The sequence below is a fragment of the Colossoma macropomum genome, unplaced genomic scaffold, assembly GCF_904425465.1.
Source record: "Colossoma macropomum unplaced genomic scaffold, Colossoma_macropomum, whole genome shotgun sequence".
NCBI classification, from domain to species: Eukaryota; Metazoa; Chordata; class Actinopteri; order Characiformes; family Serrasalmidae; genus Colossoma; species Colossoma macropomum.
The window spans coordinates 17,064,844-17,082,732 of NW_023494795.1; the positions used below are offsets into that span (position 1 = coordinate 17,064,844).

At 39.1% G+C, this 17,889-nt stretch overlaps 1 protein-coding gene across 3 annotated transcripts; it reads right to left on the reverse strand.

The window, feature by feature from the left end:
• Nucleotides 1-707: 707 nt before the first annotated feature.
• ccm2 (CCM2 scaffold protein) lies at nt 708-12,422 on the reverse strand. Of its 3 annotated transcripts, none has more exons than XM_036581658.1 (10): nt 12,040-12,422; nt 6,757-6,933; nt 6,367-6,450; nt 5,516-5,696; nt 5,218-5,348; nt 4,488-4,623; nt 4,070-4,127; nt 3,750-3,894; nt 3,495-3,633; nt 708-2,678 (listed from the first exon to the last, which is right to left on the reverse strand). In XM_036581658.1, the coding sequence occupies exons 1-10, from the start codon at nt 12,067-12,069 to the stop codon at nt 2,392-2,394; spliced, it is 1,368 nt and encodes a 455-aa protein (XP_036437551.1). In that variant the 5' UTR covers nt 12,070-12,422; the 3' UTR covers nt 708-2,391. The 3 variants fall into 3 exon arrangements, with proteins under 3 accessions (XP_036437551.1, XP_036437550.1, XP_036437552.1); XM_036581657.1 differs by having other exon boundaries at nt 5,516-5,699; XM_036581659.1 differs by lacking the exon at nt 12,040-12,422 and adding an exon at nt 7,675-9,808 and having other exon boundaries at nt 5,516-5,699.
• Between the last annotated feature and the right edge of the window lie 5,467 nt (nt 12,423-17,889).

The following is a 17,889-nucleotide window of genomic DNA, read 5'->3' on the forward strand; positions in this document are numbered from 1 at the left end:
CTTGGCTATCATTTGGAAAAACAGCTGAACCACACTCCACAACCATGTTACCTCAGCTGCCAGTAGAACGCAGAATGAGGTTATTTTACCCAGTGTCACTTCACCTTTATCACGTAACGAAACAAAATTCCTTTGAAAGTGTATTTATTCTACTGGATCATGTTTCCTGTCCTTCCTCTAGTAAGTAGATCAACATAATTAAAAGTCATTTTTTCTACAAACGGCCAACCATCACAATGATTGTCTGTGACACTCCCTGCACTGCTTGCAAAGCCTCTTAAGCTGGAGCAGTGTGCAGTCTCTTGGTTACCATGCCTAATTAAATCCATTTACATGCCTTTAAAATTATTCTCCTATTGCACACCAGGTATTTGCACATTTCTGATCAGTTTCTACTAGACAAACTGGGAGTCCTTAACATCAAAGAGATGCCTTAAGTTTTTGTCAACCTGAAAGACCTTTGCATTAATCATAAACAGTGAAGAGATTTTTGGCATGTGACCAGAGGTGCAATGTTTTATACACTAAAAATGTTATGAATTAAATTCAGTGTCAGTCAAAGGTGTCTGAGACACGAATAATGGCACCCTCTGCAGGACAATTCTGTGGACAGTCACAGGGGTTTGCAAGTTACCAGTCTCAATTTTCCAAACAGTAAACAGTGTTCCAAATCAAGACATTTGTAACCTCAGACATGAGACTTTAAATACTGCACATAATATTTAATAAAACTCATCAGTCACAGTCTGTACAGATTACAGAATGATTCTTACATCCCTGTTGGATGATACAATAAAGCAGTTGTTCTGCAAGGCACAATGTCAGGCTACTAAAAACTCAGAGGAGGATAAAACATGACGAGACTCGATTGTTCTGCAGTGTAATAAAACAGTAAATTCTCAGCCAGCAAACTAGCCTCGTCAAAGATCCGAACACTCCAAGTTTTCAGCCAAAACCAAAAATATATATATATATATATATAGAGAGAGCTACATTGCCTACCTGGTGCAATCCACATAAACAATCAAATGGTAATTACAACCAGCACTAGTTGTAATAATGTAATAGTGAAATGTGTTTAAATGTCATATAATAAAAATAAGAGTAACACATACATTAAACAGTTAATATAAGGCCAGAAATAAAAGCACTTGGTGGATCGAGTTTCAAGTTCAGCTAAAATGGGAAAGAAAAATTATACTGCACTTCGGTCAAATCATTAAGTTACGAGACACAGGAAACCACTGATCCACATAAAGGCTGAATGAGACTTCCCAAAGGGACTATAGGAAAGCTACTCGTTTATGCTCTTCGATCCAGGTAGACGCTGCATTTTTAGAATGAACCAAAACCAGCATGTCCAATTCAATACTAAAAATTCAGACAAACAAAACCCAAAGCTCAATTTACCAATCTCACAGTATAATACTATGTATTACTATAATAATGAAAGAAAACATAACCCCAATTATCTGGAAACCTTCTCTATCTGCTGAGCGCATCTGTCCAAAATCAGAGGAACCACAGCTGACACTTTGCTTTGCTTCTGTTTGGGGTGATTTCTCGTTACTGTTGAGTCCACAGTTTCTGCCAATTTTGCCAGAATCAGTAAGGAAGAAGCAAATTCACTGCTGTCACTTAAACCTTTCATCCCTAAATATAGCAAAATCACAACACTGGGCAGAGTTGCAAATCATAGCACCATCCTAACCCACTGTTTACCAGTTCTGGAGTACCCCCACTAATGTACATTTCAGTCCAGCACAGTTTGATGATTAAGCCCTGGAGGGCTGGTGTCCATAGTGGGGTGATTTCCCTACTTAAACTCATCTTGTAATTGTCAGGCTTAGTAGGTGTGTTTAAGCAGAGAAATTACCAAATTGTGATGGCCCTCCAGGACTGGAATGGATGAACCCTGTTTCAGTGTTTTCCCTGCTCTCAAAACATGACTCAACTCATCCGCTAATTACCAAGCCCTTCATGAGGTTATAGTGAACATGGAAAACACAAAAATGTGCAGTGCAGAGCTACTTCATAAAACATGTCCTAAACCCATCATAAACAAAATCTAAAAGCTGGTCTCAGATCAGAATAAAAAGGCAACGTCCCATTACCGATAGCAGATACTGCCAATAAATACTGAGAAAAACATTAACTGTGGCACACACAGTTACAAGGAGTCCTCATGCATTTCAAGTGTCTTAAAAAGCACCATCATCCAATTTGAATGATAGCAATGTGGTCACACCATTACATGACAGTCTGGATCGAGCCTAAGTGGCAAAGCATCCACATTCCAGCATTATTTGATAAACAGTGACATGGACGGGTGGGCCATGTAACAGTCGGTTTATATCAAGTGGTGATTGCTCCTGCCCCTGGGTTCTTTTGTCAGGGCGACACACCGTCCTGGTCCATACTGCACCCTAACGCCTCAATGTCATTGCTAATATCAGAGATCATGCGGTCCCACTCGTCGCCCTCAGAGTGTGCCGTTCCTTCATCTGAGCCACCTGCTGCCCCATTTCCATTAGTGGTAGAGTCCGAGGCAGAGCTGGCCGTGCGTCTGTAGCGGCCGAAGCTGTCAGTGATGATACCGCGGCCATCCTTCACTCCTATGGTTTCAAGGAAGTTCTCGAAGTGCTGGCTGTCCTTCTCTGGGATGAAGGGCCTGAGGCCTGCAGAAGAACTAGGAAAGTTAGCGAGCTAACCAAGAACGAGGAACAAGAAGGCGACAACGGCATTCTGGGGTCAATATTCTTTTCTCATACAAGTTGGTATTATTTACACTAGTGATTCTTAAACTGGTCCCCATTTATAGGAATAGTTTATCCAAAAAGAAAAGAAAAAAAAAAAAAAAAAAACAACAAACAAAAAAACAATTACACAGTTTTCCCTTTGCCCCTGTTGTAATCGACAATAAGCCAAGACATGTAGCGTCCCAAATTCTGATTCTTTATTTCTTCAGGAAAGCTATAAAGACAATATACCTAGCAAGTAATGGAAGCTTATACTACACCAGTAAGCACTGTGTGCAGGACTTAAACTGTATCGAGTAGTTTATAGATGACATGCTGTTGTCTATAAAAATGAAAAAAATATATTGCATAACTAGAATGAGTAGCAGTAGCCATTCTGATTCCTTAACTTTGCTTATGCTTTTGTTCACTGACGTCATACAGTGCCAGTGCTAACTGATGCCATCTAACCCTCCCTTATACAATAGCTACATTAGCCTCAGAGCTCTGGTGCAAAACTAAGAAGCTAACTTAGCACAACAAACATGTCTTGGTTGACTGACTACATCGGAGATTAGATTACAATTCTGCAAATTCTGCAGAAGGTCCCTAACAAAACAGATTAGAAGACCTGTGTACAGTTTCACTTTGACTTAGCTTTCAAGGTAGCGGCTCCTATGTGGTTCACATCGAACACAGCAGATTCTGCAAAAACTGAGAGCAGTTTGCTGTTTAGCCACAGGAAACAACGCTCACCGAGTAGGAGGAACTTCCTGCTGTCCCCATAAAGCTGCCTCAAGTTGATGCAGAACTCGTGGATGGAGGCGCCATTCCTGTACTCATGCAAGTGTGTAGCAAACTGCTGAATCTCCTGAGAGGACAACTTTGTTCTCAACTATGACAGAACAAATTAAATAGATTTAATGGCAGGATCCTAAGAGATTCACTAAGAAATTAATCAGGACAATCATCTAAAAATGTTTAAACTCAACATTTTTCTCTCTGACACACCGTAGTCATGTAGTCTTGGAGCAATTCTGCTGCTGTTGTGCTTAGTTCACTCTCACTAGCGGTTTTATCCTGTGGTGAGGCTGGTGTGGATGAAGGGGAGGGACAGGGGGAGTGTCCTGCTGCTTCCAGCGAGCTCTGAAACAAGCTGGGATAGGACAAAAAAAGATTAACATCATAGTGAGTCTTCAGCGTCGAAAGCTGGCCAAAAGATAAAAACTGACAAGTAACTTCAGTCAATAGTTAATAAGAATCTAGTGAAGCTCAACAATCATGGGGACACAAATCTGTTAAACAAATTCTGAACTTGTGCAAGTACTTACAATGTTCCTGGTTCTCCTTCAAATCCTTCTTTATCGTCTACTTTGCTTGAAGAGTCATCTTGAAGTTAAAATAAGCACAAACCATGTGATTCATAAATGCTGGCATGTGTCATCTAGCACACAGCTTCCCATTTTGTCACCAGAGTGTGTTACTGAACAACAAATATAACATACCATATGCCTGAGTCCACGTTAGACCAAAACTGACTCACACCATTTTAAAATTATTGTGAAACTTTTTTTGATAGGTCAAGGGAAACAAGGTTCATACGTTGATCGATTTCCTATTCTAGACAAACATCTCCAGTCTACATGGTTGATTTGTGATGTCTGTAACTGATACAACTACGAGTCCCCTGGGAGGCAACACAATGACTCAGTCAGCATGTGACCAAATGCACCAGTCTTCTTTACTCACCACTGTACAGGGAGAGATGCCTTGTGGGTGTTATAGCACCATCAAAGATGGCCCTGTCCAGGAAGTCGATTGTGGATTCCGTGTAGACTATCTGGAAGACCTGACTGAGGAGCAGGCAGAGCTCCTCTGCCGCTGCCTGCAATGACAGAATCAACAGTCTGACAATGAGGAAAGAATTATCTGTGCTAATAGTTATGCAAGACGATGTTTTGTACAGGCATAAGTGAATTAAAAGGCTGATAAAAACATGGGAAGAATACAGCAGTACACTTGCAGTCAGTTTCTCATAGATGGGTTAAGTCCAGTCTTGGAATAAACCACCATAGTAGCGCAAGATTAAGCCTAAACCTTGACTAAAAGGACTTTCTAATGGTCATTCACCATTGCCACTAAGACTAGACTTAATCCAGGTTCATGAAACCAGCTCTTAAGCCGGCAGCATACTTTGAATGAAAAAGTGTTTTGATAGTAAAAATATAATCAAATATAATCAAAATGATGCCGTGGTTTGGGTTTGTACGTTGCAGTGTGGGCTGCTTGCTGAACAGAACTAGTAATCACCACCTTGTTCGATTTTGTTTAGTTCTTTCGTTGTTTAAAATATACTGCCAGCATAAAGTGTTCAAAGAAACAATACATTACATTGCTATGTTTAAGGTAAGTGAGTTTTAGGCAACTCATGCAGGAAAACAGCTCGATTAGGTTTGAAAAAAGTGAGGAAGATAGACACCTTGTTCTCAACGGCCAGCACGAGTAGGCAGCAGACCTCTACAGCCCCACTCTCTGACAGAGAGCTCAGAGTGGGCGACTTTGACAGCTCAGGACACGTACTGGGGCAAGGAGAGCCTCCAGGCTCTTGGGCTACAAACAAAAAAACAAAAAAAATACTGATAAGAAAAGTTTTAATTTAAGTTTAAGTAGGAATGTTGCTGTAACTGCTGGATCTGAAAACAATGTTTAAAGTGCAATAAGAAACTGCTGAAAGAGAAGTGTGTTCCGGTTTGAGGGCTGGGTTTGTGTAACCATACCTGTTTTTAACACCACTAGGTGCAGTGAGTCGTCTCGTATATAAGACACAGCAGCAATATCATGAATGGGCACTCTCAGGATGATGTCCTCTCCATCACGCCACACCAGCTTCACATTATACGCTGAAAGACTCACCACAGCATCCTGTTCCGATGTCAACTGACCTGCTAACTGGTGAGACTTCTGGGAGCAAAACATAAAATTAAAGGAAAGAGAGAAAAAAAAAAGAAAGAAAAGAGACTGATTCTGACTATCACCACCAGAACAGACATACTGTTAAGTGCTAGAGCACCTTAAGGAAGGCCTAGGTATACTTCTTTTGGTGACAAAATTCACCTGACTTCATATTCACAATATGACTTAATTGTGGAAAATGTGAACAACTGCAGACATTGTACAGAGGATTTGTTCGCTGTGTTAAACACATGGCATCTAGGAGAACTCTGCGAGTAATCACAATACGCATCAATATCTGTGACTGATCTGTGCAAAAGAGGCGTGCCATTATGTAAAAATGGATCAGCCAAAACCAAACCACAGAGCGTATGCTAGCTTGTATGCTCGGCAAGGTGGTTTCAGCTTTGCGCAACGCCCGCAAGCTTCGTTTTGCTGAAAGTATACCAAGGCCTTCACTCCAGCACAGTTTAGCACTTTTCATACTGAAGCACACTTGATTCAATTCAGCAGTTAGTTACAAGGTTTAACAGTTATGTAAGAGCAAGGAATTCACCAAACTGTGCTGGACTCAGACCCTCTAGGACAACCCTGATTTTTTACCCAGGCATAGATAAATGACATGAAACTTATGAACAAATGAGATCATGATCTAATATTTTTGCAATCAGCTCACCCTGGCATTATCAATAAGCTGTAAAACCTCAGTGCGGCTTGAAGGGTTGAGGTATCCCGGGACAGAGGTGAGTTGGCCCAGATACTATGACATGGAAAAAACACAGTTCAATCTAAGGTCACAGATCTAAGAAGCACAAGACAGTGAAAACAGCCTTGATGTGTCACTGCTCTGTTGGGAATTGTCAAAGCTTATGAATCAATACAGCTTGCCGGTCATGATTTGATGTGCCTAACTGCCTATAAATAAACATGTTTTGAGAAGTCTGTAAGACAGCTTTGAGAAAAAGGTTCAAACCGGGCTGATTCACATAAGAGCAATGACGCAGCAAGGATAGTTCAGTCCTAAACTGATTCTCTTATCTCAAGAGCATGAGGAACAGGATCTCACCTTGACCTCTTTCTCAATGTAATCGTTGAGAAGGATTTCTGGGTCGATGCGGTGGTCTGGCACAGAAAGCGAGAAGGTGTGTAGGGCCCTGCGTTCTGTGGACTTCTCTTGAGCTTTCTTATCTCTCCCTTTCTCCCCTTTCAGAAACACTCGCTTAAATGGAGACACTATACCTGGCTGTGGGGATAGGAGGACAGAAGAAAGGTAAGAATGAAAAATGAAGAGAACATGAAAAATCTAAACCATGATCCAGTTAATCAAGTGCTTCAGGAACATCTGAATATTACAGCAAAAAGTGCCTTGGAATGACCATAGTATGTGCTATTACTGAGTAATAGTTCCACTCAATGTATGTGACCAGTCAGCTGAGCTGCTGTGAAAACCGTAACCATAGCAACGCACGGACATGTGCTTTCCCAGCCAAGGTAGTCTGAGGCTGTGAGGTAGAGGCAGTCACACAGACACTGAGGGTTGTGCTACATGCTGACTCCCGCCTTTTCCTACCTCGATTCACAGACGCCAGCACAACTAAGATAGATGGCTCATTCTTATAGAGCAGAAATGCACAGTGGCCTCACCGTACCCAACGCGGCCTGTTTCTAAAAAGTACAACTGGAACAAGAAAACAACCCCTTGTCCAAGCATTACATTTTGCTTGAGAGTTTTTATGAAACCAAAAACGTTACCTAATGTCTGTGGTAAACCGACTGCTAATGGCGGCCTAGTTTTAAATATGAGAGAGCTCCACATTTTCCTTCCTCTTTTTCCAGGCTTAAAAAGTCCATGTTCACAACTGGAAGCAGTTTAATGTTTTCAAATCCTCCTTTTAGGTTCTAAAAATGAATGGCCAGCAACTGGCTTTGCATAATAACAACATTAAAAGTAATGGCAGAAATGAGAAGCTCAGGCTCAACCTACCTCGGTCTCCATGATGTCTCTCTAGAAGCTCTAAGTGAATCACAATGAGGGTGAGTAACAGTCGCCTTCAACGGTCTTCAATAATACGCTCCTTTACAAGCGTAGTTTTGGCTGTTGTACTTGCAACAGGTGGCACGTGGCTCAAGATAAATGACACGGGGGCCTCCACCCTCAAAGCAGCAAAAGAAAGAGCTCTTCACCACATACAAACACACTAAACCCAACTGCTCACATTGTGTATTGCACTACTGGGCGGGTGAAAAAGGAAGATGAGCAACCACTGCTTCCTGTGATGAAAGTCACAGCTGAACTGAAAAAGGTACGTGAAACTGGTTTCATTCTCTTCAGCTCTTCCCACTAATGGCACCTTACGTCTCTGCTAATGAATGGACAGAAGAACAAAGTTGATTCCAGGCCTGTAACTGCAAACTAAACAGGCACTTAAAGTAATCACAACCTGTCAATGGTTGGATAAATTACGCTCATGAGGTTACTGCAAAAAACATGGATTGAGAACCTGCATTTTAGAGTCACAAACAGCTGTGAAAAGAAGTCAAACAATTTTACTTTTCTTCACTCAAAAGCCAAATCTAAAGGCCTCTCTTGTCAAATCTGCAAAAATGCCAACAGAGAAGACAAAATTAAAAAAATTAAAATAATGTATTAAAAATGGAAGCTTTTTCTATTTCAACATCTATAAGCTACTAGTTCACTCACCATTTGAAAAATACAACAGCAACAACAAAAAAAACAAACAAACAAACTATTTTTATTCTTGTTCTTTGACTTGTTTTAACATACTACCTGCAGCCCCCTCCTCAGTGGTTTCTCAGCTGCTTTAATTATTGAGAAGACAGTGCCGGGAGCATCAACATTTAATGAGCCTGTTTCCATTTGTAATGTGAGAATTCAGGACTCTACAGGTGACTTTTGCCAAAAGTATACATACAGCAAAGCCACTTTAAAAAAAAAAAATAATAATTCCCCATTGCATCACATTAGCAATGATGACAGTCATCTTAACAAAACAAAAACAGAACATTGGCTGAGCATTGCTGAACTAAACAAAGGGTCACGGACTGATTCTTTCTCCTGATCACGAGCCCCTCGTAAGCTTACTGTTCATTCTGTTGGCCAGTATTGTGACAAGATATGGGAATGTTGACTATAAAACGAACAAACAACAAGTTTACATAAAACCATATTCAAAAGTAGAGGTAGACAGAGGCTGGAGTCAGGGGAGTGTTCAGCACTGGATAGCCTCTCAGGCGGTAACTGAGCACAGCGTTGCTATAAAAGTTTCAAAATTAAATTCAATGCTTTTTGTTGAACATTTTTTGAGATTTTAAAGCTGCACTATGTACACTCTGGGGATTTGGAGACCTCTCTGGTGGAATTGTGTAACTGCATGCAACATGCATAAGAACATTTTAGAATGACAGCTGTGCTTCGGACCCCTTCCCCAAATGAATGAATCTGATGATTGCGAGCGCAATAAAGGTGCATTCAAAGACAACTCAGCCTAGACTTGATGACAGACCTGTCTTTCAAAGATGTACGTGAATGATTTACTATCGCCAGAACATCTCCTTCAATGTAATGTTGATTTTGCATTTGAGATCTAAACGTCAAGACGGACCTTCTCTTTGAGTCTGTGCACGTGACGTTACTATGTAAAGATGCAGTTTGAAAACCTCCCACAAAATCTGACTAACACCTCTGACAGGCTTTGTAGCAGCACACAGACACCATATTTTAGCAAGTTTTTTTTTTTTCAATAATGCTTCTTCTTAAATACAAAAAGAATTTATTACATGATGCTGCTTTGCAAAAAAAAAAAATAATAATAATTTTCACCAAATAACATGGCATATATTAATGTCTTTTAATAAGCTTTCAAAAAGACTGTCTGAAAATCTAAGTATATGCATGTACAGCATATGTATATGCATGATATATGTTGCAGCATGTTTGGCCCTATTTTGCATATTTGCCATATTCAGCTCTCTTCATCAATCGCAGGTTTCAGACTGTGTGACAACTGTCGCTGAATGTTGTGCTTAGTAGACTGTCCTGAAGTAGTTTAACATACATTAATATACATGATGACTGTTTTCAACCCAATCCTTAGGCATTATCTAGGAATTTAACTCATAAAGGTAAGACATTTTGTTTGTGGTTTCTGACACTGTATGATAAACTGTTATCTGTAAAAATGGACAACTATGTTGTGTAGATAAAAGCAGCAGTAGCAGCCATCATGAACTCTAAATTATGTTTATACTTCTGTCCACAAACAGCACAATGTGCCCCAAACCTCTACACTGAATCTTTTGAAATGTGTAGTCATATGTTCACACTGTAGAACATAGGACTACACATTTCACACAGTCTGCCAAGATAAGTTTGCAAGGTCTATGCTCTCATGGCTCTGCGACAATCATTCTGCACATCTTTTCACACCTTACAATCCCAAAAGGAAATACTTTCATAAGCTTTACAGGACCACTTTGCTAAGCTGTGTAGTTTGTTTTCATTTACAGTGCTTCTGAATCTGTGAGCTCTCTGTACTGTATAAAGCAGCAGTGCCATCCTGTGGCCACATGTTCCATTTTCATCTCTTTTACCACCAGTCATTTATAACACTATGGCCTTTAATGAGGTTAAAAAAAAATAAATAAATAAAATAAAACACACGGGCACCTAATCACATGTTCAGTTATTACTGTATTAATTAATGTATGAGAGAAAAAAAATAATAACAGCATTTCCAACAGCAGGCCACACCTGCTGACAGAGCAGATGGGCTTCATTTAATCAACATGGCCCGTATTTTCCCTGAGAAACTACTACAGTGATAGCTCAGCTGAGATAATGTTATTGTTTTTCAAATAAGGAAGAAAAAGAAACAACGCTAAGGAGATTTCTTCCCCTCTCCTGAGTGGGCGCTCACAGGGGGAGTCATATCCTGTTTGAGTCTTTAGTGAGCCCAGCCCTCTATTCTCCCTTGTGTATGGTTAGAGAAAGTCTGTGGGAAAGCACGTCAACTGCAAGACAGTTTGGACAAAATAGATATATGAGAGGCGTTTTTCAATGTTATTTTTAAAGCTAAAATAATGAAATATTATGGCATTATGAAATGTTTGGTGTGGGGGCAGTTCAATTCTGTTATTTTAAGACTTTAAGAATACCTACTACTTATTTCTCTTCAAGGACGTTGCAAAATTCACTCATGTATTTGAGAAAATAAGCACTATTAGGATAATAATTAAAATGATGTAACAATACAGTGTGTTGTATCATATGTGTTGTATTGTTATGACTAGTGTGTTAGCTTGGGGTCAACATATTAGCTTTTGGCTAGAAAGTTAGATCGGGACATTACAAATCACAGCTGTTGTTTCAAATATTGTGCTTTTATAATGTCAAATGCTGTATTTTCACTTTCAAGCACTGCTTATTTCTGCATTAAAAATGTATCAAATTAAAACACTGTTATATTGTATCAAAGCAATTCTGATTTTTGCGAATTTCTGATGATGATATTTATAACCTGTATATTTAAAAAATAATTCAGATAAATAAAAAGAAAAAAAAGAAACACAATGTTGTGGCCACATGAAGAAAGAAGTAATATCACCTAAAATCTAGTGTTGGAGTGTTTGCTAATTTTGCATTGCATTTTGTCAAATAAGCCGTAAACTGAGTTAACATAACAAGACAGCTCTCAACTGCACTTGAGAAAACACACCCCGTGTTCATGTTCAATGACAATGTACTGTTCCAGTAAACGTTAATGCTGTTATGTGACAGAATGTTAATCAGTGATGGAGAAAATTCCCTGTGAAGACACAAATTACAGATATCTAAGCTAAGACAGAGAAAGTCCTTATGGTGCACAAAGTATCTTCAGAATAAAACTGACAACAAATTTGGTCACCCTCTACATTTATTACTGAATAGTAGAAAATCCGAGAAGGAGACAGACTATAGCTATGTGACAGCTGTTCAGATGACAGGATTAAAGCTACAGCGGCCAACTAAGTTAGCCAACACAGTTTATTTAAATTGAAGTTTTAAACGCTGCTCTTTGTGAGGACACACTTAATCATCAGTAATTAACTATTCACTTCGCTTACAGCACTAACAGCCACAGACGGCACTTTAAGTTAGAGACATAGACATAGTTTTAACATAGTGCTTCAGCACAGCAGTTCCCTGTGCAATGCAATGCTGGTCTCATTAGCGTAGCACTAGCTAACCAGTTAGCCCTGTGGCTAGGCTAGCGCGCTGGCTACTGTAGCCAAACAGTGAGGCAAGCTCTGAAAAATCTGCCGCAAAGTCCGAGAGACAGTCAGAACTTACCTTTTTAACTTTCTTTACATCATCCTCCATCTCTATGTACAAATGCTCTTCATGTTTACTTTAATTAGGCAGAGGAGGTTGTCGTGGATTCAATGCCAAACAGCTACAGCAATCAATGGTGGCACCTTCCCAGTGAACTACAGAGGGATCCCCCCGGCGGAAAGTGGGACAGTGCTGAAAAACCACAGCTCACTTCGCATGTTTATGACAGCGTACGAAAACAATAACATACTCCTTAGCGAACATGAGCGGTACTAATGTCAGAACGAAAGCAGATGAAGTACAAGAGAAGCACAAACTAGAACAAAAACAGCCCCAAACTTTTCAATCCTGCCGCCATTTTGGGCGTAGAACGCTTTCCCAATATGCTTTGCAACGGAGACCAAAGTTTGGTGGCTGGCTGGAGAGAGTTATGGGCTGTACAAACAGCTTCGTTAGTCTTAAAGAGTTTTAAAAAATCTTTAAGTACCTTAATATTTTTAGGTAAACGAGCTAAATTCATATGGAACAACTTAAAGGGGCAGTCCAGCCAAAATAAAAATATAACCATTACTATACACTGTAAACATGCCTACTGTCCTCCACAGTGCTGCCACTGTATTCTCTGGAGTGAAAGTTTCCAGTTTAAAGAGTAAAAAACACCTCCTTATGACGTATTTTGAAGGTGAGAGCAAGTAAAACTAAAAGCATTTAGCGTTAGCTGTTTGCTGTTTTTTTTTGTTTGTTTGGTTGGTTCGTTTTGTTTGTTTTTTATTCCATTAGTTGGCTCGTGTAGAAGGAGTCAGATACTTTGCTAGCTAGCTAATGGTTCAGCTAGAGACTGAATCACTTCCGTATTTAAGTATTAACGTTAGCTGCTACATCAGTGGCTACACACGAAAAAAAAGATGGTTCTTCAACGTTCTTCTGTAAAGACAATCAATCATTCTATTTAGAACCTTTTCATGTTTAAATGGTTCTTTGCATGGTTCCTCTGATTAATATAGAACGTGTTGTATATGTACCTTTTTGGAAATGGTTCTACATGGCACCAAAAAGGCTTCTGCTATTGTTACAGCTTGATATAACAACAAAAAACCTTTTGTGGTGCTTCATAGAACCTTTTTTCAAAAAGGTTCTATATACGACATTCTCCATCAGTCTGAAGAACCATTTCACCTTTTACACATAAAATGGTTTTATATATACCTTTGCCTTTACTAAAGAACCCCTGAAGAACCATCTTTTTTAAGCTGTATGCTTACAGTGAGGATTTCTTTATTACACTTTGGGGGATTCCCAGTGGTTGTTTGACATATTTACCTAATGCCTGCTGGGTAGTGTAGTGAGAGAACGCTTGCTGATGAAGAGAAACACAAAAGAGATACAAAATAATGAATTTTGTCAAACTGATGTGACTGAACGACACTTTTCTACAGAATTTTAAGTAACATGACATAATACATTAATGCTAGTTTTAGGCTCTAAAGCCCCTTTAAATCTGAAAAGGCAGTTAGGTCTACTTCAGTGCCACAGACTGTAAATAACAGTACCAATGTAAAACGCTTTTATAAAATTTTATAGAAAAATAAAATGTAATGCTAAAATGAATTATAGAATGTAGTAATTCTTTATTAAACAACAATTCGTTACTCTGGGAAATCTATCTCTATCATATCAGTACATTCACATACACATCTGTACATATACATCTGTATATCACCACTTTTGATCTGTCATTGGGCAAACTGTGCATGTGTGTACAGTATACATTTTATGGTATAAGTATTTGTACTCACTTTCAAATAATATATTCATTTTCTGTCGTAAGAGATGAACAGTCTCATATCATAATCTACAGTAAGGCTCGACAAGTATTTTTCTTTTCATCTGTTGGAATATTCCTCTTTTTTTCCCATCTAGAAATCAAAATATACAAAAAAACAACTGTAGCACACACACACACTTTCTAAGCCACTTCTCCTCCTGGGTCATTGGGCGGAAGGCAGGAAACATCTTGGACAGGTCGCCAGTCCATCACAGGGCAGACACACAGACATACGCATTCACATCTAGGGCCAATTTAGCATCTCCAATTCGCCTGACTGCATGTCTTTGGACTGTGGGAGGAAACTGGAGCACCTGGAGGAAACCCATGCAGACACGGGGAGAACATGCAAACTCCACACAGAAGGGACCTTGGTCACCTGTCCGGGGAATGAAACCCAGGCCCTTCTTGCTGTGAGGCGACAGCGCTACCCGCTGCACCACCGTGCTGCCCCAACCGTAGCACCATATGTTATTAACATCATTAATGTTGTTCCCAAAACATAAGGGATTATACAATACTGGACATCAGATTTTGTTTTCAAATAACATGAAATCCAGTGAAACAATTTACTTTCATTTATATTTGACAACATCAAATAAACCATTTTTTTATGTTTTTAACATAAGTAATGAGTACAGTCAGAGAAGAAAAATGCTACACTCTGTAGCAAATAGTTTGCTGAATAATTTAGTGTTGACTCGCTTAAATACCCCTATTTAATTCTGGGATATTTTTTTACATACTCATCAAATACATTAACAATCTAACACAATCTAGAATATAATCAGTATTATTCAAACCAGTCTCCGACAGCATTGATAACAATTCTAAAATCAGCAGCAATTCGTCTTGACAACCATATCCATTGATAAGATCATTTTCCAACGTAATATTACAGCCAGATCTACAATAACAGTAACAGAAGAGATACACACAGGTTTAGGACATAGAGATGACAGGAATATACAACACAGCAATCACCTTCTATACTTTTAGCGATTCCTTTTATCAGCATTACTTTTATGCCACTGGATGAATGTCAAAATGATGCATTTTTCTCCATTTTCCTCTCTGAAGAGAAACCCTAGTGCAGATAATAAAAAAACTCATATTCAAAGTAAGGATACAAAAACAGGGACAACAAAAATAAAAAAAAGATCAAATGAATATACAATATATTCTTCATCCACTGTTGTTTCTTTGTGCAGGTTGTGAAAGAAATAAGTGCCACTGTATTTCAAAGAATGAAGTTCAGCTGTAAACTGTGCTGAGGTGCTTGTTCTTCCAGAGCTGAAAAAGTCTGTGAGCTTAAAGAAGCAGGGTTCTTCGGATGGTGGCCTTGCTCTGTGAGCCACAACACAGGTCCTGCAGTCCACATTCTGTGGTAGCACCTTTAGAATATGTGTGTAAGCACCAGGTCAAGAAACAGAAATGCACCATTTGTTTTCTTCCATTTTTTTTATCTAAAGAACTTTTGGCTCTATTGTAATACTGATGGTTGTGGCACAAATGTACAGGTTGAAACTGAACCCGGTGCAATGAGCTGCTACTTGGCAATGCTCTCAAGGAACCCAGGGAATGGGTGGAAACATTGCACTGAAGAAAGCTAACATGCAAACATATCGGAGGCGTCACCGTCGATGCATTCTGTGGGCATGCTAGGAAGCCGGGTGATGTCGGGGCAGTCTGTGGATGACTTCAGCACTACAGGCCCTTATAAAGCCAATGCTTCCAGTACCATCTTAGATACAGGTTTAAATATTTGACCCAGTGAGCACCTTGTCTACATACAACATTTCTCCTATTCATTTTTTTCCTACATACTTTTTTTTTTTTGCAGGCATAAATCCATTTGGCTAGACATTTTGTTCACAAGACAAACAACACACAGAAAGGTTAACTTGTTGGCACTACAGATCATTCATCTTGCAAGACAGAGGAAGGCATAGACAGAAATACATTAACAATCGTCAAATAAATGGCTGAACTTCGTCATAAGTGTCGTTCTATTACTCAAGTGAACCTGTAAGATGATGGACATTCTGATTCCTTATTAATTCCAATTTCACCTAAAGGAGTAGAAGCGCACACAGGCTGTGTTCCAACTAGGAAAATGTGTAACCCAACATTCAAGTAGATATTAAGTATTGCCTTTGCATTTAGAATACTCTGGTAATTTAGTTTTGCAAAGATGAATCTTCTTCACCTAAAGACAGGAATGTCATTACATTGAGCCCATTCGCTGTGTGGGTTTAGGTCGAACTTGATCCTTTTGGTTACAGTACTGTGTGTAACATGAAAGGAGAAAAAAGACACTGGCATTGTTGTTTGCTGTACTGGCTGCCATGGCTAGATAGAAGCACCCAGAGAAACAAGGCACCACAAAATATCTGACATTACAGGGTTGATGTTGCCCACCCTTCTTGGTGTATGTAATGTTGTGGTGAAGGACTTGAGTGTCTATTGATTATACAGCTATTTGTCTGTGATTCATTGTCCTGTAAGGCAGTAATCTAAACGAACTTATTCAGAATTTCCATGTGCCGACTGAGTCCTCTTGCGAATCGCCCTGTTAAAATCCTTTCAGATACAGCAGTGAACAAGTGGAATAAGGGAAGAAGGAATCACAGTGTATTTGCACCTGGTTAAATGTTTATCTCTCTCCTCGAAGAGTGTTAATACTGTAGCAACTGAGACTGAGTATGTGAAGTGTGAACACACTATGGGATGCCAGGCAGCCAAGTCATCCAACCATCGCACCCATTTAATCATTCACACCATCATGAATCATAGAATAGGAGAGTTGGTGAAATCCCAGCAAACAACAGTGCAATGATGTGCCAAGCACCTAGAAGAGCTGTAGACCTGTGGGTTCAACAGTAACCATAAAGGCTTAGGGACAGGCTAGGGCAGGTAGATCACACGAGTTACACTAATGCTACAGGACCTACATTCTTAAAAATTAAAGTGACAAATGGAAGCAAAAAGGGTTATTTTTCTGGAAGCAACGCTGGAGAAGAGCCAACCTTTCAATGGACAGGTTTGAAGAATGTTTTTTTTTTTTTAATATGTGGGTGTAAAGAACCTTTATAACATTTAAAGAACCTCTACAAAATGTAAATGTTCTAGATCACTTGACCATTTGCAAAATTCTGAGAAACACCCCACCTCCTTTAGTTATTGTCATTATGGCCATCAAACTTTCAGTTCAGGCTATCCGGTAGCATCTGTAGCACTCACTTATGTGCTAACAGACTAAAATGTTCAATAGTACAATAGAAAATTTAGAAGCACACAGAAAAGCACATTTAAAATGTTTTACATTCAAAAGCTGGCTTTACAAGATGTTTATTGCAGACACACGTTTAAAAACTTGCAAATATACATGTAGGCCAATTTAATGCTAACAAAAAATGCAATTTGATAAGGAAGAGAGTTTAGCAACAGAAGCTACACCTTCAGATAAGCTAATACTAGAGCTGGTGGGAGAAACATTAGATGCTGAGGAAGACCCACTATCTTTTACACAAGGTATTTCTGCAAGATTAATTAAACAATACACAGATGGCATGTCGTGTACAAGTGCATTAGTATTTATCTTTATATACAATGCTTTTGATCAAATGTGGGATCTGTAAAGTCCTGCTTACTTTGACTGTTTTATCAAGCTAACTGTCATCAGCTAAGTTTAAAAAAAGGCTAACAAGTTAGCTAACTGTTCTTTACACTTTTCTGTTATGTTATTTATCTTTAGACATCAAATTAAACTTATTTTTTAACAAAAACAGTAACGTATTAGCTTAGTTTAGCTAGTTTAGCTTACTTTAGAGCTGTATAAATGTGCCAGTTGATGATTTTGAGTTTTGGTCTTCTAACTTTCAGCTTCAGGAATGAAATAAAAACACCACCACCCTCCAGATGATGGGAATAGTATGTTTCGGGCATTATACGTTCCTCAGTAACAACCTGCCACCATTTCTTAGTCTAATAATTCAGACTAATTTATTACGAGCGTCATTCTTACTGGAGGATTGTTCTGA